Source organism: Pteropus alecto, unplaced genomic scaffold (genome assembly GCF_000325575.1).
Source record: "Pteropus alecto unplaced genomic scaffold, ASM32557v1 scaffold7, whole genome shotgun sequence".
Lineage (NCBI taxonomy): Eukaryota > Metazoa > Chordata > Mammalia > Chiroptera > Pteropodidae > Pteropus > Pteropus alecto.
Window position 1 is genome coordinate 62,928,667 of NW_006494614.1, and position 22,528 is coordinate 62,951,194.

The 22,528-nt window shown below is 51.4% G+C and overlaps 2 protein-coding genes and 1 pseudogene across 2 annotated transcripts; all 3 read right to left on the bottom strand.

Moving 5' to 3' along the window:
• Positions 1-324: 324 nt before the first annotated feature.
• On the bottom strand, positions 325-8,334 carry LOC102885155 (cytochrome b-245 light chain). Its single transcript, XM_006926752.2, has 6 exons — positions 8,201-8,334; positions 3,030-3,099; positions 2,434-2,508; positions 2,090-2,173; positions 1,407-1,488; positions 325-743 (listed from the first exon to the last, which is right to left on the bottom strand). Exons 1-6 carry the CDS (start codon positions 8,256-8,258, stop codon positions 528-530), a joined length of 585 nt encoding a protein of 194 aa, XP_006926814.1. The 5' UTR covers positions 8,259-8,334; the 3' UTR covers positions 325-527.
• A 1,184-nt stretch (positions 8,335-9,518) lies between these two features.
• MVD (mevalonate diphosphate decarboxylase) lies at positions 9,519-17,602 on the bottom strand. The gene is made up of 10 exons (XM_006926753.3): positions 17,445-17,602; positions 15,447-15,517; positions 14,903-15,017; positions 14,506-14,652; positions 13,322-13,521; positions 12,938-13,012; positions 12,489-12,707; positions 12,001-12,116; positions 10,925-11,033; positions 9,519-10,279 (listed from the first exon to the last, which is right to left on the bottom strand). The coding sequence occupies exons 1-10, from the start codon at positions 17,512-17,514 to the stop codon at positions 10,199-10,201; spliced, it is 1,203 nt and encodes a 400-aa protein (XP_006926815.1). The 5' UTR covers positions 17,515-17,602; the 3' UTR covers positions 9,519-10,198.
• Positions 17,603-19,408: 1,806 nt separating this feature from the next.
• Positions 19,409-19,527, bottom strand: LOC112474722 (annotated as a pseudogene).
• Positions 19,528-22,528: the final 3,001 nt, after the last annotated feature.

The following is a 22,528-nucleotide window of genomic DNA, read 5'->3' on the forward strand; positions in this document are numbered from 1 at the left end:
TAGAGGAGGGGGTCGGGGAGAGAGAGAGAGAGAGAGAGAGAGAGAGAGAGAGAGAGAGGTGTGTGTTTGCAGCCTCAGGACTGAAGAGGCAGGGCAGGTCTGAAGCCTTGCCCTCCGGTTGGCCTAGCCATCTGGGGTGACACCAAGATGAAAGGGCACGAAGGCGAAGGCCTGCTGGGCTCCCTGCCCTCTCCCTTGCTAATCCGCTTTACCTCTTCACTCAGCCCCTTGGGTGAGTCCGAGCAGGTCCAGGAGAGCTGGTGAGGGCACACGCACTCCCTCCTCCCAGGCCCAGGAGTTTCATTTCCAGAGTAGAAACTCAAATACTTGGAATTCCAGATACTGTATTTCATGAACTAGAAGATGCTCCATAATTTCTGGAGAAGGATGACAGGCTGCTTCGAATGACACCAAAAGGGGGCTTGTGGTTCTGCAGGGCAGGAAAGGGGGTACCCTCTGCGTTTGGGTGCCCCCCCAGAAGAGCTACTCGAGACAGCAGCCACTCGGGGAGCAGCTCACGGTGTCTGTCACACGACCTCATCTGTCACTGGAATGGGGTTTTCCTGGGGGCCGCTGGGAGCCCCCGCCACCACCTCCTCCCCCTCCTCGCTGGGCTTCTTGCGGGCCTCAGCGGGCGGCCGGGGTGGGGGGTTGCTGGGCGGCTGCTTGATGGTGCCTCCAACCTGTGGCCGCTCTTTGGGCTTGGGCTCGATGGGGGTCCACTGCTCACCACGGGTGGCTGCCTGCAGGACACAGAGGGGCTAGGCCTATGAGCCTCCAGGGACTGCCCCCACACTGGCCCCTGCCTCTGCACTCCCTGACCCACCAGGGTACGGAGCAGTACCAGGTCTGAATCCAATAAGACTTGAGGGGACTGCAGCTCAGAGAGGTTAAGTGACTGGCCTAAGGCCACACAGCAAGGACCTGGCTCTGCCTGACCCCAAACTGGAGCTATTCCACCATGCTGGGATGGTTCCATGGGGTAGGCAGGGGGAAAGGAATCCCTGGGTTTCTGAAAGATCTCTTGGGGACCACTTCCAGATACACATTCCCAGGCTCTCCCCGGGAGCAGGACAGAGAGGCCAGACCTGTGTGTCCATGAGTTAGGAGGCCAGGCAGCACGCATGGTGGGAGAGGCCCAGTAGAGCAGCCAAGGAGGGCAGGGGCCCACTCACCCTGGACCCATCCTGGAATGGAGCCTCCCCGAGGGCACTAGACCTGCTGGGAGGTGAAAAGTGTGCAGCACAGGGAACTTGCTAAAATGCACTCAGGCCCCTTGGGTCACCACCGTCCCCATTACAGATTGAGCAAGGACACAGGCTCTTGGCCTTGGCTCAGCCTACAGGAGGCTGCAGGGGCTGAGAAGCTGAGCATCAGCTGGGCTGACCACAGACCACAACACTCACCAGCAGATAGATGACGCTCGCAATGGCCAAGCAGGCTGTGCCCAGGATGGTGGCAAGCAGGAAGCCAGCCGGTACTGAGAGCCTGGGGGTGGGTGGGAGGATGGGAGACTCAGAAGGGCAGTTAGAAGGAGTCTGCAGGGAGCTAGGTCTTGGGCAGAGGCCACAAGATACCAGGACAAAACAGACCGTAAATGCGCTGTCCCCAGGACAAGTGGATGGAGGGGACACCTGGCTCTGCCAAATGCTGGGCTTTTAAGTTTGGGCCCCTGGAGCTATACTCTGCCTTTACTTGTACCCTAACAATCGTGGGATCCTTGCTCTTGGCCCCAGCTGCCATGCTGGGAGGTCCCAGCAGCTGCAGAGGCACGTGGGTATTCCAGCCTGCTGCAGTCACCACCTGACACACGTGTTAGGCAGCCTGCAGAAGCACCCAGCTGTGCCCCATCAACCCCAGAACCCTGACTGTTCCTGATTTGAGCTACTAAGGTTCGGGGCAAATTGTTATGCAGCGAGAGATGAAGACTACAGGTTCAGAGAGCCTCTGGCAGAGCCCGGGTCCTGGCTTTTGTCTGGAAAAACAGCTGGGCAAAGAGGGGCCTGACTTGCCCCTCCTGTCCAGGCCAGTCCAGTTGGAAGGATCTACTCCAGGGTGCTCCTGAGCCTGGGAATGGGCGTGGACTCACCCGAGGTGCAGGAAGGCACGGAAGTAGTAATTCCTGGAGAGGGGCCCGAACAACTTCACCACTTTCGTCATGTACTTCTGTCCACTAGGCCGAGGGAGGGGGGAAGACAGACTGAGTCCTATTCGGTACCCTACCCCGCCCCACCCCCACCTCAGAGCACCCTAGCTTCTTCCCTTTCAGAGACCATGGAGCCACAGCAGTTAGGCGGACACCAAGGGCAAACGGGTTGGTGCTAGAGCTTCAGAGGGATGGGACTAGGCTCCTGCAGAGTTCATTGCCTAGTGTCCCGCCCTTGTGAGTTCCACCCATCCCCGGGATGGACCCCAAGCAAATGGGGGACTCACCATCTCTCCATGGTGGAGCCCTTTCTCCTCTTCCCCCGGGGGTACTCCAGGAGGCAGATGAACACACCTGCCACGCTGAGGCTGCAGTTAAGGAATAGCCAGCGTCAGCCGTCTCTTTGCCGATGAGAAATAAGAGAGGTACGGCAGTGGCCTGGGTCACAGCCGGGGAACAACTAGGCGAGATTCCACAGGTCTGGCCACTTCACTGCCTGTCCTGCCTTGGTTTCCAGAGGGCCTGGAACAGCTGGCTTCAGGGCAGGAGGGGACAGAGGGGGCCCAGCCTGCTCTGACAGAACTGGGCAAGCCCACTGGGGTGGCTGATAGAAAAAGGTGCAGAGGGGATCCCTGGGGGTGCTGACACCTCCCACCCCCTCACCAAGATGCAGGCAAGTTGCTCCCCTGATGAGCTTTGGCTCCCAACACTGCAGCTGAGCCCATCCTGAGAGTCTAAAGGGCCTGGGGATGTGAGCAGCACTCTGCAAACCGTGAAACACTGTACCCCCAAAGGCAGTGACACCTTTACCCCCAGCCTACTAGTGCTGCTCCCAGTGGTGCCTCACCCCTACCCAGTTTTGGGGTTTACAATGGGAGGATACATGGAGTAGGCGCCAAAGTACCATTGAGTGAACTGGCCGGCAGTGGCCACGATGCCACCCGTGATGAGGACTGTGGGCAGAGGAGAAGCGGGTTAGTAGGAGCCCCCCACTAGTAGGAGGGGCATGCCTCCACTCTATCCCCGCAGGATTGGGGATCGCATGGGGCTCTGGTCACCTCCCCTTGTAATGCCCCCTCCCGTGGCTGGGCCACCAGTCCCCGACAGAGCTACCCTCAAGTTCATCAACACTTTTGCCCAGTCAGAGGACCCAGGTGCCTGCAGACCCAAAGATAATGAGGGACACAGAGGAAGTGGCACAGGAGCTGGACAAGGGGCTGAAGGAGCCAGGCACTGATGGAGCCCAGCCTGTGTCCTAGGAGTTGTGCGAGGAGAGTCGGCTTCTGAGCCCTGAGCAGGAGGGGCCTGCACTCCAGCCTGGACACTCACTCATGAGCTCTGCTAACCCTTGTCATTTTCAGGTTTTGCTTTATGCATTTACAGACTACATTATCAACTTCTGGTCTTATGTCTGCTCCACAGATGGATGGATGGCCTCTCCTCATCGCAGGGGGTGCCTGTTTGCCCTATCCCTGTGTATCACCTTAATTTCAGTTTTGTCTGATACTGGTATCCACACACTTTTCTTTGGTTAGTATTTGTTAGCTATTCCAACCCCTTCATTTTCAGTTCTGTGTGGTCCAGCTGTAAGTGGCATATATTTAGATCTTTTCTCCCCAGTCATTTTTTTGCAACCTTTTTATTGTAAAATATACGCAAGTAAAAATTTCCATTTTAGCTATTTGAAATCAAACAGCTCAGTGGCATTAAGTACATACACACTGTTGTGCAACCATCACCACCATCCATCCCCAGAATTTCCAGCAATTTATTGAGGTATAATTATTACACACAGTAAAATACACAGGTATAAGCTTGATGACTTTTTACACGTGTGTATCCCAGGTGACCTCCACCCAAGTCAAGATTCCCATCATCCCAGAAAGTTGTCTCGTGCTCCTGTCAACACTGGAACCCTAGATCTGGCTTCTTTTGCTCAATGGAAGGAAGGCTGTCAAGGTCATTCATGTGGTTTGGGTGGATCACTAGCTTGCTCTTTTCCTTATTAAGTAGTTTTTTTATGGTATGAATCAACCACGATTTATCCATTCTTTCGTCTTTGGGAAATTTCAGTTGCTTCTAGTTTTTGGCTATCATGAATAAGCTGATATAGATGAATTTTTTATATGTTAATCAACCTGAGGGTGAATTTAACAGATTTTATTGACTATGATTACGGATAATTGGCACTTATTTTATCTTATTTTGTGTTTTCTCTTTAACAGGTGTTTTTGTTGCTTCTCCTGTCTCCTGCTGACTTGATCAAATTTTGATTTTAAAATTCCTCTTCCTGAACCACATGTGGACTTTAAAATGTTTAACTTCAATCTCATTCTCAAATTACCTATTATTATTAATTATTTACAGTCAATACTTAGTCACCAATGTCTTCATTCTTGCATCCCAGTCTTTTCTTCTGGATTCAAAATTCAACTTTCCTCTTTCTGAAGTACATCCTTTAGTAGTCCTTTCCGTGATAGTATGTTAGCAGCAATTCTCTGGATATCTGAAAATGCCCTCATTCTGGAATGATGGTTCATCTGGATATTGAATTTATGTTTTCGTCTCAGCACCAAAGATATTATTCCCTTGTCTTCTGGCATCTATTACTGATGATGAGAAGTCTGAAATTAGTCTGATACTAATCCATTTTTTTCTCTGGTAAATTTAAAGACTCTCTTTAATGGTCTGTAATTTCGTTACAGTGTGTCCAGGAAGGGATTTGTTTTCCTTTATTCTGTAAGGAACTTTGTTTTCTCTTTCAGTTCTGGAAATGCTCACCCATTTCCCCTTCTATATTGCCTCCCTCCATTCTATTGATTATCTCTTCTGGAACCCCCATTACACATATGTTGCATCTTTTTGTACTATTGTACATGACTTAACTTCTTTTAGCTACATTCGGTGAGGCTTCCTCCGATCCATCTTCCACTTCGTTATTTCTCTCTTCATCTCTTTATAGATAATTCATCCATTAACCTTTAATGACTTTATATATTTTTATTTCTAGACATCCTATATTAGTTATTTTTCCATTGTCCTGTGTAATTTTCTATTCTATCTCCTCGAACAGTTTTAAATATACCCATATGTTTAAGAATGTACACATATTCTCAAGTCTTTTCCAAGTGGCACTGGTAGTTCTAGTTCTAAGGAGGCACATTCTCCTGTTTATGGTGTCTGCTTCCTCAAATGGTGGCTATGTTTATGAGCTGTGCCCAGCAGTGTCTGCTTTTGTGTGACAGTCTGTGTACCCTGGGTGAGGAAATGCCCTTATAGAACAGTTTCATATTTGCCTCTGCTGGAGGCCTAAGGGTTTCTCCAGTTCTGAATCGAATTTATCTGAATTTTTTGGTCAGTGGTCTTTACAGTACAGGGTAGGGCAGATTCAGCCCTCACCCTATGCACAACACAGGTCTGAGTTTTCGGGGGTTTTGTCTTGTTCATTACTTTTTTTATCCAGGCCCTGGCAGCAGATGGCGTGCTTCCTTGCGGAGTGGGGAGGGGAGGGACAGTTTTCTAATTTGTTTATAAAGCAGTCTTTTCCAGCTCTGGCCTGAGGCATGCACCTCACTTTCAGACTTTTTCACACAGAGACCCCCAAATCCCACTTGGTAAAAGCCTGAGCCCCTGCTGGTCCCAATTCTCCAGGTACCCCTTCCTTCCACCCCAGCCCATCACCTTGAAACTTCACTCTGCTTTTGTGGCCAGTGGATTTCCTATTCTTGGAGTTGAGTTCAGCTACATATTAACTCTTGGTTTGCTCATTAGCACTTCTGTGAGTTGGAAGAAGGAAGGGCAGTCCATTCACCTTTGGGGGTATAATTTTCCCATCCTGAACCTCAATTTTGCTGCTTGCCATCCGCAAAAGGGGAGCAAAGACACCACTGGCTCGCCAGGGAATCGTGAGGGCTGACAGAGCACTACTGTGTGCAGGGCCTCTTGTAGGTGCAGGCACGCAGTGGGGCTAAGACGGATAAGGCCTCAGCTCTCATGGGACTTACAAACTCAGGAGGGGATAAAAATAAACATCAGAAAGTGGTGAACTAGAACGGGGCCTATGACCGAGGTCTAGGTGCTCTAGAAAGACTTCTGAGCAAGTGACATCTGAGCTGAGAAATGAATGGAGGAGCCAGCCACAAATGCTTTAGACTATAGAAGCCACTTCTGCAAAGGCCCTGTGGCATGCCTGGGAAATCTGAGAACAGAGAGGAGGCCTGTAAAGCTGGAGTGACAGAGAAGGGAGGGGTGCAGGGGCAGAGCAGTCAGAATTTGGCTTTTAGTCTTAGCAATGGGATCCACTGAAGGGAAAAAAAAGTAGAGGGGTTTCTACAAAAAAAAAGAAGCCTGCTGGATACAGCGGCTACTTAGTAGGGCCTAGCCAGGCCTGAGCAATCTCAGGTGGCTACATTTATAGTGAATCAGAAAAAAAGTAAGAGGAGGAACTCAGAGTGGGAAGAGCCCTGGGAGACCTTTCAACAAATGGCCTCATTTGATGGTGGAGGAAACCGAGCTGCACCTTGGCTCTCTAGGCCCCAACTTCACTGTTTGTAAAGTGGACGAAAGAACAGCTCTGGGCTCATGACACTATGGACAGTAGCTAAGACGAGGAAAGAACGACCTGCACACAGTGGGCACGCCATGAACAGGGGTGTTGGAGGGTCACTATCGGTACCCACGAGGACTGGAACCCAGGGCTCTCAGAGAGCTACCCATTTGGTGCCCTCTGTCACCTTCTACTTCCTGGGGGTGAGGTGGGAGTTGAGGAACTGTGGGAGCAAGGGAGGCTGGTCTGCAGTGGTCTAAAGGCTCACAGACCGTGGCAGGCAAGGGAACAGCCTGGGGACAGCTCTGGGGAGAAGTGAGGAGAATTATCTGACTCACTGAGTTCTTACCCACTCTAGAGGCCAAAAGGGGGGCGACCTGCCTGGACACAGAACAGACCACTGGGCCTCATACCTTAAAGCTGCCCACACCAAAATGTGATCTTAGAGTTCCGGGGCCAGGGGGACTTCATCTGTATCTGCTCCCTTCCCTCCCAGAGCTTCACCAGGCTCCTCTGATCCCTACATGGGGCGGGAGACTCAGGGTGGGTCCCAAGGGAATGGTGGGACCCTCCTCATCACCACATTCCCCACAGACTTCTCACCCGCCACTGGGTGCAGGTCCTTTCTGGGAGTGGCAGGTCCACAGAAGCAGGCAGAGCCTCTGGGCAGCTTCCTCTTGCCTCAGACCCTGTCTGGGCCCAGCCTCACCCACTCACCCTGAGAGGTTCCCCTTTCGAGTACAGTACAGGGGTGCAGATCCTACTGTGCCTTCGACAAAGCGCCTGAGCTCAGGCTCAGGGTGACTGGGGGCCTGCCATCCTTCCTCAAAAGCAGTCTCTGAGAGTGAGCTGAGAAGTCCCTCTGGGCAGTTTCAGATGTCCCGTGAAGACTCAGGGCTGGGGAGGGAGCCCCTTGCAACTCCTGGGCCTAAGTTCCACTCCAGGGCAGGAGGGGCGGAGTGAGCGGGTCCCACTGGGTTTTCCAAATCGGAGGGTGTTGACTCCCCGGAAACCACCGAGGGGACGGCCTCCTCCCCCAGGACTGCAACTTCCTCTATTCGCAGGAGGTCCGGGCCGAGTGGAGGGGTGAAGAGGAGACAGCGGAGGGGAGGAAGGGACGGAAGCGCACGAGTCTGCCGAGTTTCCCGACCACCTCCGCAGCCCGCGGTCGGGGCTGGGAGGTGCCCCCAACCCCAGGCCCACCTCCTCGCCACGCAGCTTCAGGTCTCCGAAGGAGTCTCGGGGCCCCCACCCGCAGGCTTCAGCTCCCGCCTTTCGGCCCACAGCCTGGAGTCTCTGACCCCTCAGGACCTGAGCTCTCTCGCTCCGTTCCCAGCCCGCCCCATCCCTTGGCCCGCAGCCTGGGATCGCAGTGCCCCAACTGCCCTGGCCCGCAGCCTCGGGCAGCTGATTCCCCACAACCCCATCTCCAGACCACTTCCTTGGTCGAAGCCTGGGTTCTCGGCGTCTCCCGCCTCGCTCCGCGTGCCCAGCCCCGTCACACTCACTCAGGCCGGACGCCAGCGCCTGCTCGTTGGCCCACATGGCCCACTCGATCTGCCCCATAGCGGCGACCAACGAGGCTGGTCTCGGCTGGGACACTGAGGACCGTGCGTCCGCTGCCTCCCAGCCCCGAGTTCCGGCCCCGCCCCCTGGCGACAGGCAAGGCAGGCAGGGACACCGAGACTGGTTAGGTGCTCTGGAGTCCTGCCCGGCCCCGCGGGCCCTCTTGCTTGCCAGTCGGGGGGACTCCCCTTCACCTCCTCCAGCACCCTCAGAGGCACTGCAGGCCCCACCCACTTAGATGCCTTCTCGGTGCCAGTCGCTTTCCCTGCCAGCTCCCCGCCTGGACAACCTGGGGTGTCCCAAGCATCGCCTGAGAGACTGGCTGCGGGAGGGGTCGGGACAGTGAGGTGGACACCTGCTTCCGACGGCAGAGTCCCTCCAGAATGCTGAGCTACTGAAGGTGCCAACAGGGGCTTCTTTGGAAGGTGAGGCCAGGTTCCTAGAAGGGTTTAAAGGTCCAGAGCCTTCATCGTGTCCACTTGGAAAACTCCCCTCCAGGCAGAAGGGCCTCAGACTAGGAGCCTCAGGGCCTAGTGGAGTCCCTCTCTGGAAGTCAGTGCCTGTTACTAAGGTCCCCATTTCCTCATCTGGCCCTGGGCTAGTGCAGGTGTGGGGGGCAACTCTCTGCTCAGACTAAGGGGAGGGAAACAGTATGCAAAGCTTCTGGGAAAATCCAGAATGTAAGTGCTGTGTCCTGTTCCTTTTCATCTCCCTCCTCTGCCCACCCCCTTCAGGGTCTGCAGGAGCAGTGTCTGACCCTGTAGGGAAGAGGCTGGGAACCAGGAGGTGGATCAAAGGGGGCAGACATCCACCCCTCCTCTTCCTCTAAGCCAACTGTGTTGAAGCTGGGAAAGTGGGGAGTTCAATGACCTGTACACTAATGGAAAAACTCATTAAGAAGTGTGAGCCATTCCAGGGGTCCAGAACCCATAAGCTTCTGGGCTGAGGGGAGTCTTCCCTGATCACACTGCTCCTCCCTGCAAATCTGCTTCCCACTTTTTTTCATGTACTGGGAGCTTAAAGCCACACCCAAACCACATCCCCACACCAGTCAAGAGCCCTAGTGTGGCCCGTGGCCCCAGGGGTGCCTGTGTGCTTAACACCCACCACAGGGCTGGGCAATTGGAGGGGAGCTTTGGGTCAGACGGCATCATCTTCAGGAGCAAATCAGTAAGTGAGCAAGTTCCAAGTTCTCTTCCTGCAGAAGGCACACAGCCCGTGCCCTACCCAGTGCTGCTCACTGCCACACAGGAACTCTGGTTACATAGAATGCCAGACCCAATCAGCAATGCTGGCTTTATTCCCAGTGGCCAATTGATGGGGTTCTCATGTGACTGCACACCTTGGCTCCCCCACCTCCTGCCGGAGTCACATTCCTGGTCTTTTTATGAAGAAGCATTCCATCCACACCCAGTGGCTTGAGCTCTGGCAGAGGAGTTAGGACGGACATGTTCAAAGCACTCTGTGGCAGGCTCTTGAGGCTGCAGAGGTTGCTTCCTTCGCAGTGACCAGTCTTTGAGCTCCAAGGAGGGATGCCAATTCCCCACCATCTCTGGTGCCCAGCTCCAGCTGTGGGCAGTGGGAACTGCCCCAGTGGGAATAGGGCCAGAAATCCTTCACTGGGACACATGGCAGCTCACCCCCATCAGCTGGGTCCTCCAGGTCCCACATCCAATCCCAGCCCTCATCTCAGCACTTCATTGGTACAGGTGGGGAAGGTGAGGCACTTGGTGGGAGGCCCGCTTCTGACCACCTAGGTGCTTGCAGGTGGTCATTCCAGTGCCCCAACTCACCCACGGCACTCTGCTGGGCCTGGGACCTAGCGGCCACCCATCAGTCCCAACAAGCACACCCCTGCTGCTGCCACACCCGTCTCCCCAGTCCCAGCAAAGTGGCCCCTTCTCCAAGTGGTGGCCAGGACTCCTGTTGAGGATCAGCGGTCAAGCTGTTGGCTTTGGCAAGCCGTCGGGGCCCAGGAGGTGAGCATGAGGGTCATCCAGGATTTGAGGCCCGGGCCCTACCTGGCAGGTAGAGAAATCAATGTCAGGTCAGGGTGACAAGGAGAGACAGGCGTATTCCCACCCTCCCAGGTAAGTGCAGATCAGAAGCTGACCACCTGTGTAGTGACACCCTGACCCTGTGCCCAACTCCCTCAGGCAGAGCTGCATGGTCTCTCAGCCTCTGTCGCCCAGACTCAGGTGAAAGGACGAGATCGGGGCTTACACACAGGCCATGGGGACTTGGAATTACATAATCTGAGTGAAATCCCAGCTAACCCACTCTGAGCAGGGATCCTGATCCAGTTCCAGTGGATGAGCCCTGAGGGACCCTAGGTCTCCACATTCCTAGCCCCCCCTCCCCCCTCAGCACTAGGAACACTGTCCCACACGTCACAGGGTGTCCTGAAATGTCCACTTTGAGAGCAAGAGAGTGAAACGAACCACAGTGGACCAGATGCCTTGAAATCGGAAGTGCGCTCCTATATTTACTGTTATTCTTAGCAGCTCAGTTTTCTACCCCAGAAAGTGGGGGCGAAGGGAGCCCCTTCACCCAGACACACCAGGTCTGAGCCCTTGAGGCCAGTGTGCTGGACAGGGCCCTCCCCAGGTGTACTAGGTCGCAGGGGCCCCCAGGCTCCGGGGCTGGGGGCCAGTGCCAGGCCTCACCTGAGTGGCAATGATGTATTTGATGCCGCCGGGGGTAGGATCCATGCTTAGCGCAGCTTTAAGCTTGTCTGAAAGCGGGGCAGGCCTCACAGGCAGTCCCTTCAGAAACCTGGGGAAAGGAAGGCAGGAGTGTGCTGTGCGTCCATCAACAGGAGGTATGCAGAACTCAGACCCAAGATAGGAAGGGGTGTGACTACCCGTAGATACGGGGTTTCTTTTAAGGTGATGAAAAGTTCTGAAATCAGACAGTAGTGCTGGTTGCATAACACTGAACATACTTAATGCTGCTGAATTGTACACTTTAAAGTGATTAAAATGGTAAATTTCAAGTAATATGTATTTCACCATACACACGAAAAAACTGAGCAGCAATGACCAAGGGCCTGGCCCGGGTCACTGTGAGAGAAGGGTTTCAGGAAACCTACCCGAGGTTTTGAGTTCATCCCTGGCCTGTGGCTACTGCTCCGCCCAGTGGGGGTAACATAAGAAAAAATGCCTCAGTTCAAGAATGAGTCCATTACTGTGCTCCTCAGAACAACAAAACCTGCATATCACCCATTGGGGTGACAAAGGCAGTGTCCTAATGAGGACACTGACGGCCTCTGAGGCCATCATGGTCATGTGGTCTGTCCCATTCACTAAGGAAGTTAGTAATCCAGACTCCCGCCCACTAGACATCAGTACTGGCCCAGCAATGGTGACAGAAAACAACCCCACACACTTTCAACACCCCTAGCAGGAAGGCGTCTCCACATGGAGAAGGAACGATAAGAACAACAGATGGGAAGAAATCTGAATTCTCTGTCTCCACAGCGGGGCGGCGGGCACTGTCCACACGGAGCTGTGATGTTGCATGTGCGTGTCTCTGTGACTATGGGGCTGGGACATGTGATGAAGAGTCCACAGTCCCAGCAGAGCACACTTGGTGACACACTACCTGTGGTCTCCAAGGGGATCAACGCTTCCTGCAGGACTCCCCATTCAGCACCGTGGCCTTAGGTGTGGTCACCCTGATCCAGGCAGGATACCTTGCTCCTCCCTCCACAGCCTCCTAAATGGGGGAACCCACAACTCACTTGTCTCCATTTGACTCAAGGGGGAAACTATGCATCACAACAGCCACAAACTCAGCTACAGTGTCATCCAGGGTGAAAATCACGGCGTTGGGGCCTGCGTCAAACGTGTACGCCACCTGGAACCAGTGCAGTCAATGTGAATGTGTGCACCATGGCTCCACCTGACTTAGACCCCCGTGTCTGCCATGGAGGCCCGGGGCTTCCCACAGTGCCTGAAGTAGAGCAGTGGCCGCCAACTCAGGACAAGGGGTGGGGGCCACACCAGTACTTTAGAGTTCAGGCTGCGATCCCTTAGTGGGTCATGCAACCAAAATGAAACAGAGTGAGAAGGAAACTGTCAGCACCTTGTACATAGGAGCATAAATCAGGTTTCGTGGGATTTTGTCACAGACAAGCATGTGCTGGCTGGGATATGACGTGGTTTTACTGAAGCTCGTAGCCTAAAGCCCACTCTACGGGTTTCCTGTGCTGCCCCAGTCCCACCGTGCCTTGGTCTCTCCGTAGTGGGTGTTGAAGCGGTGCACCAGTTGGATGATGCGCCTGGAGATGTCGTTGAGGTAAGAGATAGGTGGGAAAGTATCCAGGCAGGTGGCATGGCACTGGTTGCTCTCCTTCATGGTCAGTTGGCCAAAGCCCTGGAAGTCCCTCTCTTTGATATAGTGGGTCATCTCTGCCATGTGAGCTGGCACCAGCGCCTCGGCCCGGAACTGTAAGGCACAGGAGTTTCCCAGTGAGGCACTGGCTGCTTCCCAGCCCATCAGCCAGAGCACACACTCCAGGTCAGAGGCCCCCACCCACTCCCAGGCCTTAGGATCTGTACACACATTCCGTACAGCAGAAGAGCTCAGCTTTGGAAGATGTGGGTGGAACCCGGTGCGTGTCCTGACATGCAGGTCACACCCTGGAGGACTGGCATCTGCCCCAGCACTGGCCTTACCTTGAGCAGTGGGCTGGTCTCCACGCTGGTCTGCATGCCCACTGTGCTGCTAATCAGCTTCTTCTCACTGTTCACCTGCACAGGGGGAGACAGAGCCTGGACCTTGCCCTAAATACCCATCCTGTCCTTCCCCTTGGCTGGTGTAGATAGCAGGGTGGGAGCCAGCAAGCCTCTTGCCCATGGAGGCCTCCTGACCACAGCAGAGATGACGCAGATCTGGGAATGGCAGTATCTAGATCAGCAGCCCCTACTACATGGGAGTCATTCCTGAATGTTCCACCAAAAGCCTCACCCCTCAGCAAACTTGAGAAGCAGGTGAAACATTCCTTCATCCTGCTCCCAGCTCAGCCCAAGAGGACCCCTCACTCCGCGGTAGTCACTTACCACAAGGATGAGGACTCGGAGTTCAGGCCAGTGCAACTCAGGGGCCACCTGCCGGGCAATGCTGTCCTTCCCATCAGCTCGCTCCCCCATCTGCCACTCCACAAAGCCGCCATACAGGCTCCGGCAGGCACTGCCAGAGCCCCGGCGAGCCACTTCTGAGAGATCACCCTCAACCCCGTAGACTTGGGCCAGGGTAAAGGCTGCAGGCACAGGACGGAGAGCAGGCAGGGGAAGGGGACTCAGATTCAGGAGGCAGGGGGTGCCAGGCCAGGCTGTGTTTAGCACCCCATAAGAATGTGCCCCACAGGAAATTATAAATTCCGAGATGACAATACTTCAGCCACCAGCTACTAAGGTTAGCATTCACTCGTTCACGTGTTTACATATTCAGTGTTCTCAAAGGTGCATGCCAGACATACAAAGACCACTGGAGCCTATTGAGCAAGAGGGGAACCACTCTTGGGGACTTGGAGGACTGAGAGCCGAGGGGCTGGAGTTTCTCCAAGGAATGGCACCAAAGGCTTTGAGAGGTGCAGAGGCACAGAAGCCTAAAGAACGTGCCCCCTCAGGTGGACCAGCATGTTGGACATGAAGGAGCAGGGCCAAGCCTAATCGAGGGTCTGATGCCAGGACTCAGAGCTGGAGTCCACGAAGCGAGCACTTTGTCCCAACACTGGCACCCCCTCCTGGCCTGGCTCACACACTCCCTGGTCCCCGAGGGTGGTTCAGGCATAGGCACATGAGCCAAGCTGACCCAGTAAGCATTATCCTGGGGTTTTCAATGGGCCACTGGTCTCAGTGGCTATGAGGACAGTGTGAGCCCAATGCCTACCACGGTGGTGACTAGCTTTGCCCCTAGGTGGGGAGGGCCTGCTGGAGAGTGAGCCAACACAGAATATAGCATGCCAGGGTTTCAAGGGAGAGAAATAGATGCCCAATGAGGCTACTGGAGAGTCTGGAGCCAGCTGCACCTGAAGCAGGCTGCACCCCTTGGAATTCTATTATGGAAGCCAAGGAATTATCCCTACTTTCGGCTTAAGACAGTTTGAGGTGGGCTTCTGTCGTGTACAATCTAAAGGGTCCAACACATAGAGCCCTTGGGAGATTTTAACCAAGGCCTCAGCCTCACGTGATGGTGGCTCCCTGAAGGCTGCAAGAGCATGAGTCTCCCTCTGGGCACCCACCTAGGCAGGCATAGCCTGCGGCTGAGGAGGCCAGGCCTGCGGCCGTGGGGAAGTTGTTCACCGATGCAATATGAACCTTGTAGCTGAGGCTGAGGGGTAGTGGGTCCTTGTCATCAGCGCTTCTCCGCTTACGGGCCAGGCGGCGGACTGCGGGGAATGGAGAGACAGCCACTGGGCAGAGCTGCCCCAAAATTCTCCTGCAGACCTCCTTGGGGAAAGCTCCAGACCCAAACCCAGCTGTGCTAATAGGCAACACCCCTATCCCAGGGGCTTGGGAAGCTGGGTGAGGAGCAAAGAGGCAGCAGCACTTGCTGTGCTCTTAGACCCCACCCAGAGCTAGGAAGGGAAGGAACAGACTGGATCTGGCCCCAACATCTCACATGCAACCCCTACTCACTCTCTCTCAGGCAGGCCTGGATGCGCGGCTGCCCTACATCCACCTTCTGGCCATTGAGCCAAATCTGGTCCTCGGTGAAATCCTTGCTAATGACAGCTGTCGTGGTGGTTTTTAACTGGAAAAGAAAACACAGGGTGACCTCACGTGCAGGGGCCCACCAAGCACTCCTTTCTGCTCAGGAGGCCTTTTTTGCCATGGCCCATCACAACTGCCCATTCAGGGACAGGGACAGCCTTGCTGGAGAACAGGAGGTCAAGACCAAGGCAGGAGGGGGTCAGGCGGTGGGTAGGCTCGGCCCCAGGCCTGGTCTCCCTACTCATCTCCCACAGCAGAGCCACTGGGCCAGGCATGAAAGTGAAGGGACAGGGCAGAGGCAGCCAGGGGTGTGGGCATGTGCATGTGTGTGAATGAGCATTCCTGACAGTGAGGCATGGAACGGACACTGTTCAAGGACTGGGGATTTATTGCTACCAACTGCTGAATGATAGGTTAACAAAAGTTTAGTAAATATTTATTTTGGTGTTTATTGCCAGTCCACACTAACCTGGTCCTGGTGTAAAGTGACACTCAGAGAGGAGTTGATGGGCAGGATCAGGTCCTCATCTCGCTTTCCCCCTGGAACAGACAACCCACGGCAAGGCCAGTCAGTTTCTCAGCCCTGTAAACCAGGGCGCTACTGCCCCAACCCACTAAAGGCCCACCCCTCCCCACTGGCACTCCCCAGTCACTCCCATTCCCATCCCACAGCTCCCCGATCTGCCTGAACCTTGCTCTCTCACTGCACAATCTAAGTCTTCTTCCTACTGAGCACCCATCTTCAGGAAGCCCTCCTAGATTGCTCCCCACTTCACTGAGTTCCAGGTCCCAGAGGAGAGCTGGAGGCTAGCCATCTCCGTTTCATTGTTTGTTTTACCTTCTTTCACTCATTTGACAAATCACCTTGGAGTGCCTACCAGGTACTAAGCACTGTTACGTGTTTGCTTTCTCTTACCAAACAGAAAGAGCCCCAGTTACTGAAATCACCTCAAATCTCCCTGCTCCTACTTCCTGGAGACACTCAGCATCAGCCCACCTCTACTTCTGCCTAGCACTTCCACTCCTGGCACCTCAAGACAAAGTGAACCTTCCTGAAAGTCCAAAATTTCAAAACTCTTTGTTAAGCAACATAGGCCAAAAAATGAACCTTGATCCAAGTCCTATACCTTACATGCACAAAACAAACACACACACACACTCAAAATGGATCACAGACTTAAATTTAAAATGCAAAACTATGAAAGTTTTAGGAAAAAAACTGAAAATCTTCAGAATGTAAGGCTAGGCAAAAAGATCTTACACTTGACACCAAAAGCATTATCCATAAATGGAAAAATAACTGGACTTCACCAAACATTTTTAAACTTTGGCTGTTCGAGAGACTCTATGAAGAAAATGAAAAGACAAGCTACAGAATAGGAGGAAATATTTGCAAATCACATATCCAACAAAAGACTGGTATCTAAGATATATAATGTACTCTCAAAACTCAGTAGTAACAAAGCAAACAATCCAATAAGAATATGGACAAAAGATATTTCACCAAAGAAGACACGCAAATAGCAAATAAGCCCATAAAAAAGTATTTAGCATCACTGGCCAGCAGAAAAACATGCACTAAAACTACAATGAGGTATCAGCTAAAACAAAAACCAGAGACAATACCAAATGCTGAAAATCAGGATCACATATATATTGTTGGTGGAAATGTAAAATGGTACAGCCACTCGGGAAAACAATTTAAGAGTTTCTTAAAAACTAAAGTCAATATGCAACTACCTCATAATTCAGCAATTGCACTCCAGGGCATTTAACCTAGAAGAATGACAAACTTTTGTTCATGTAAACACCTGTACACAAGTTTATAGTCGCTTTATTCCTAACAGACCAAAGCTGGTCTGCTGCCTTTCAAAGGATGTATGACTAGGCAAACTATGAACTGTCCACACCAGGAAAACAGGACTCAGCACTAAAGAAACTTAGTACTGATGCCGCTACCACCTGGACGAACCTCCAGGAATTACAGCGAGTGAAATGAGTCAATCCCAAAATGCCATCTGCTGAACGATTACATTTACGGAGCACTCTTGAAGAAAATACATGCTAGAAATGAAAAGTAGGCCCGAGGTGGTCAGGTGGGCGTGACCATAAGAGCTGAGTACCCCTTGGGGATGGATATCTGTGTGGACCATGTTCACCGAGAATCCAGGACTCCGGGAGGATGGACGTCCTACGTGGACAGTACCACCCCCCCGGGGGGATGGACGTCCTGTGCGGACAGTGTCCCCCAGGTGTCCTGGCTGCAGCGTAGGTCCGGGGCTCCGCAGGCCACACCGCTGGGCCAGGTGAAGGGCTGGGGTAAGTGCTCACAACTGCACCTGGACCTCCAGCTGCGTCATCACAAGGGGGGGTGAGCCCAGCCTGCCTGCCGCGGGCCGAAGATACGTCCAGCCCACCCGCGCCGGGCTGTCGCCCCCACGTCCACACTCCCGGCCCATGCACTCACAGTACTTGATGACCGCGATGTTGACTGGCGCGGTGCAGGTCACAGTCACAAGCGGCTTCTCAGAGGCCATGGCTGAATTACAAAATGACTCCAGCCCACAGCCATTAGCCTTTCCAACCCGCGGGCCCAGCCCGCCAGTCCATTGGCCCAAGCAACCAGCTGTTTTTACGTCGTCCAATCAGTGGCGGATCTGACCCACGCTCCACCTCTCAGCCAATGAACGTGATCTGACGATGAGCTGCAGACGCTGAGCCCGCCTCACTGTCCCCAGCGGACACGCGCCGGCCCTGCGCAGGCTCGGGGGTCGCGTAGGCGCGGGATGTGCGCAGGCGCGGGGAGGGGCCTTCCGGGAGTGCTAGCGGACCCGGTTAAGGACCCGGTTAAGGACCCCGCTGCGCGGACGCGCGCTTGCGTTAAACGTCCAGCGGCAGAGGAGACGGAGCAGTACCCGGGTGGCCGGCAGCTCCGGATGAAAGACTGGGCGCTGGCCTGTCCCCGGGGCCGAAAGTTAAGCGGTTCCTAGCTCAGCAGCTTGCGAGGCTCCCGGCATCCTGGGTCTGTCGCCCCTGGTCCTGGCGCTCGGTCTACTTCCGTGGCCGTGCAGCCCAGGTTTCCTTGTGGCCCCGCCACCATCCCCCTGCACCGCCCACTCCTCCTGACCAGTGCCAGTGAGGTGGGCTGCCAAGGGATGAACTGCTTCAGAGATAGGCGCTTTCAAACCCTACTCCCCTTTTTTAAGCTCTGTGAAAGCAAAGATTCTTTTTTCATGGTTGACATGGATTGCCACATTCATACATTTACATTTGCTTTATTCTTGTGGTAAAATGCACTTAATGTAAGGTTTACCAATTTAAGTACTTGAGTATACAGTTTTGTGGCATTGAGTACATTCCCATTGATGTGTAACCATCACCACCACCCATCTCCAGGACTTTTTCTTCATTCTAAACGAAGTCTTTACCCATCTAACAGTAATTCCTCATTTCCCCCTTCCCTTCATAAAAATCTACTTTTAGCTTTAAAATGGTTCAGAGTTCAGTCAAGATATTAATACGAAGTTTCCCACCCTGGCTCCTGTTATAGATCTTTGAGTATTTTTCCATCACCATTTTATGCATAATACAGCCATACTTTGGAGATAGTGCAGGTTCGGTTCCAGACCATTGCAATGAAGTGAGTCACACAAATACTTTGGTTTCCCAGTGCATATAAAATCATGTTTACACTATACCATAGCTTATTAAGTATGCGAAAAGCATGTCCAAAAAACTACATAATCTTAATTTTAAAATACCTTTTGCTAAGAAATGCTAACCATCATTTGAGCCTTAAGCGGGTTGTAATCTTTTTGCTGCTTGTCTCAATGTTAATGAAAATGCAGTATCTGTGAAACGCAAGAAAGCGAGGTATGCCGGTACAAGCATATAGCTTTTTCTCACCTTGTTTTTTTCCACTATGTGTTTCCTGGCGATCATCCCACTTCGGTACAGAAGAGTTCCTTGGTTTCGTTGTCTAGAGGTACCATATTCGTTCCCTCCCCACTGTGTTGTTACCTTTTATATATATAATAAGCTGCTTTTCCACACATTTTGTGCATATGTGGATATTTCTGTAGGGGCAATCCCTGGAATTGGAATCTCTGGGCCAAGTGGAATATGCCTGAAGTAATTCTGATAGCTGTGGGCAAGTTGCCTCTGGAAGGTGGGTGATTATTGCGGTATAGTGTGCCCATGCCTGGACCAGCAGTCGCCCCATGGGTGAAATATAGTATCTCGTTTACATTTGCATTTCAGATGATGATCATTTTAAATTTCTTTTGCTGTCACTTTTCTGTTTCATACAAAGCCAATAAAACTTCTTATGCATTACTATTATTATTTTTTTTTTAGGCGAGGCAACCCTTGGTTGACCTCACAGATTGCAAAGACCTTGTCAGCTTACAACCCTTTATTTTTTATTTTTTACGCCTACAGTATCTGGTCTTCGTAGGTGGTCTCCCATCCAAGTACTAACCATGCCCAACCCTGCCTAGCTTCTGAGATCAGATGGGATCAGGCTTGTTCAGGGTGGCATGGCCGTAGGCTATAAAACTTCTTTTGAAGAGTTGATGGTAGATTGCTTTGGACAATAGTCACGGTGTATTCTCTGAGCTATGGAGGAAAGGATTGAAGACAAGTCACCCATGAACCTCAGTAATTTATGGTAGTGATGGAAGGGAGAGCACAGATGTTTATTAAGCATCTGTTTTGTGCCACATACTGTGAGGTGTTTTACCACATCATGTGGGTAACTTTTTAATCTTGTTTATGATCAAAGGAATCAGGAGGTGGGGCTTTTGGGAGAGGATTCGGCAGAGCTGTCATGAATGGGATTAGTGCCCTTATATAAGAGCCCACAGAATTTCCTTGTTCCCTCCACCATGTGCGGGCACAGCAAGAAGACAGGCATCCATAAACAGGAATCAGGCTCTCACCAGACATGGAATCTGCCAGCACCTTGATCTCGGACTTCCAGCCCCCAGAACTTTGAGAAATCAGTGGTTGTTGTTTAAGCCCGCAGTCTATGATATTTTTTGTTCAAGCAGCCAGAACAGACTAAGACAGTATTATACATACATGATTTTAATAATCATTTATCAGACCCTAACCTCATTTGCTTGCCCCCAGGTTCTACTCATCAGAAGCAGCCACTTTCAAATCTTTTATTTCCACCCATGTTTCTAAATAACCTATTGTGGTTTCCTTCCTTCCTTCCTTCCTTCCTGCCATTGGAATCCCCTGGGTACTTGTTAGAAATGCAGACTCTCAGGCCCCACCTGACCGCCTGAATCAGAACCTGCCTTTCAACAAGCTCTCTAGATGATTTGTATGCATATTAACATTTGAGAAATACCATCCTATTAAGTATATTAAGTATATTCACATTGTTGTACAATGATCACCCCATCCACTTCCTTCCTTCCTTCCTTCCTTCCTTCCTTCCTTCCTTCCTTCCATCCTTCCTTCCTTCCTTCCTTCCTTCCTTCCTTCCTTCCTTCCTTCCTTCCTTCCTTTCCTTCTTTCCTTCTTTCTTTTTTCAGACAGCATCTGTTAATTACCACTAAGTAGAAATAAGGAATTCTCTTCCATCACAACCACATTCCTTTCTCCCCTATCCTCCCTATACAGTTAAATGGGTATTCCTTGCTTCCATTATTATGATTATGTAAACCATACTCACAGTTGAGCCATGTAGGCATAAATGCCTAATTATGTGCGTGTAGGCAAGGGCTCCCTTATTTAGTATAGAACCTTGAATGGACAGCCCCCTGAAAGAGGGCTAGACATAGATCCTCATGCTGTTCCCTTCAGCCCAGGTCCTGAACAGTCAGCCTATGCACATGTATAAAAAACTCATTGTAGGGCCTCTTTGGTAAATAACTGTGAAATACTTTTTTTCTAGTTTTAGATTTTGTCAAATAGGTTGTGGGTTAATGCCTTTTGAGTGATGGTACAGGTGATAAACCAAAGGCAGGGACTTTAAAATACACGTCCACACGTTATTCTAATTCCATTATGGAATGTTTCAAAGGGGATAGTGGTAGGTGCAGGAAATATAGGAAATAAAGCTTGAAATTTTAAGGCTAAGGAGCAAGAACAAGTATGTTACACTCCTGCTGTAAGCCTGAAGCATCTTCCGCAGTCCTCAGATTTGTTTTGAAGCATTTTTTAAAGTTTTGTTTTGAAGCATTTTTAAAATTGTGGTAAAATATGCATAACGAAATTTGCCATCTTAACCATTTTTAAGTGGACAGTTCGGTGATATTAAGTATATTCACATTGTTGTACAATGATCACCCCATTTATCCACAGAACTTTTTCATCTTCCCCAGCTGAAACTCTGTCTCCATTAAACAGTAACTCTCCATCCCCCTCCCTTAGCCCCTGATAACAACCATTATGTTTTGTGTCTCTATGAATTTGACACCTCTAGTAACCTCATATAAATGGAATCATACAGTATTTGTCCTTTTGTGTCTGGCTTATTTCACTGAGCATAATATCCTCAATGTTCATCCATCTTGTAGCATGTGTCAGGACTTTGTTCCTTTTTAAGGCTGAATAATATTCCATTGTATGTATAGACCCCATTGTGCTTATCCATTTATCCATTGATAGACATTTGGGTTGGTGTCACTTTTTGGTGACTGTGAATAATGCTGTGAACACGAGTGTGCAAATATCTCTTCACATCTCTGCTTTCATTCCCTTCAGATATATACCCAGAGGTGGAATTGCTAGGTCATATGGTAATTTATTTTTAATTTTTTAAGGAACTGCCATAGTGTTTTCTGTAGTAGCTGTACCATTTTACATTCCCACTAGCAATGCAGGTGGGTTCTGATTTCTCCACAGTTTTGCCATTTTCTTTTTTTAATAATAGCCATCCTAATGGGTGTGAAGTAGTATCTCATTGTGATTTTGATTTTCGTTCCCAGATTTCCTTTTTTTTTAGGTTATCTCCCAATGTTGATGAGAGACCAACTAGGATGGTGTTTCTCAAATGTTAATATGCATACAAATCATCTAGAGAGCTTGTTGAAAGGCAGGTTCTGATTCAGGCGGTCAGGTGGGGCCTGAGAGTCTGCATTTCTAACAAGTACCCAGGGGATTCCAATGGCAGAAGCTGCTGGTCCCATGGCCATACTTTGAGTAGCAAAGATAGATGACAGAGAGCATGGGCTTTGGAGTCAGGCAGATCTAGTGTCTTAAGTAAGTTTCTTAACTATAGTGCACCTCAGTCTCCTCATATGTGAAATGGAATAATGCTCCCTGCAGAGCTGTTGTAAATTGCCAAGCTCAGGGCTCCAGCACAAGCATAGAATAAATAAGGCGCTTCATCAAAACTGCTACCTAGCCCTTCCATGTTGGGACGAGAGATGAGACCAAGATGCCGAGTCAGAGATCAAGAAGTGGGGGTCCTTGTGTGCCATTATCAAGCACCGTATATGTGACAGGGGCCCAAGGGCCGAGGGTCCTTCCTGACTTGTTCTGCCAGCCTTTTGTGCCTTGAAGTTACAGAAAGTGTGAGGGAGGTTGCCTGCT

Bases quoted from the DNA above. Each gene is read 5' to 3' on its own strand.
- MVD (XM_006926753.3), bottom strand. From the start codon at position 17,514: ATGGCCTCTGAGAAGCCGCTTGTGACTGTGACCTGCACCGCGCCAGTC. The intron at 13,013-13,321 runs GTAAGTGACTAC...CCCCCTGTGCAG, and splicing joins TCCGAGTCCTCATCCTTGTG to GTGAACAGTGAGAAGAAGCT. The intron at 10,280-10,924 runs GTGAGGCCTGGC...TCTACCTGCCAG, and splicing joins AATACATCATTGCCACTCAG to GTAGGGCCCGGGCCTCAAAT.
- LOC102885155 (XM_006926752.2), bottom strand. From the start codon at position 8,258: ATGGGGCAGATCGAGTGGGCCATGTGGGCCAACGAGCAGGCGCTGGCG. The intron at 3,100-8,200 runs GTGAGTGTGACG...CTCTGCCCACAG, and splicing joins GGCGCTGGCGTCCGGCCTGA to TCCTCATCACGGGTGGCATC. The intron at 1,489-2,089 runs GTGAGTCCACGC...ACCCACCCCCAG, and splicing joins CGTGCCTTCCTGCACCTCGG to GCTCTCAGTACCGGCTGGCT.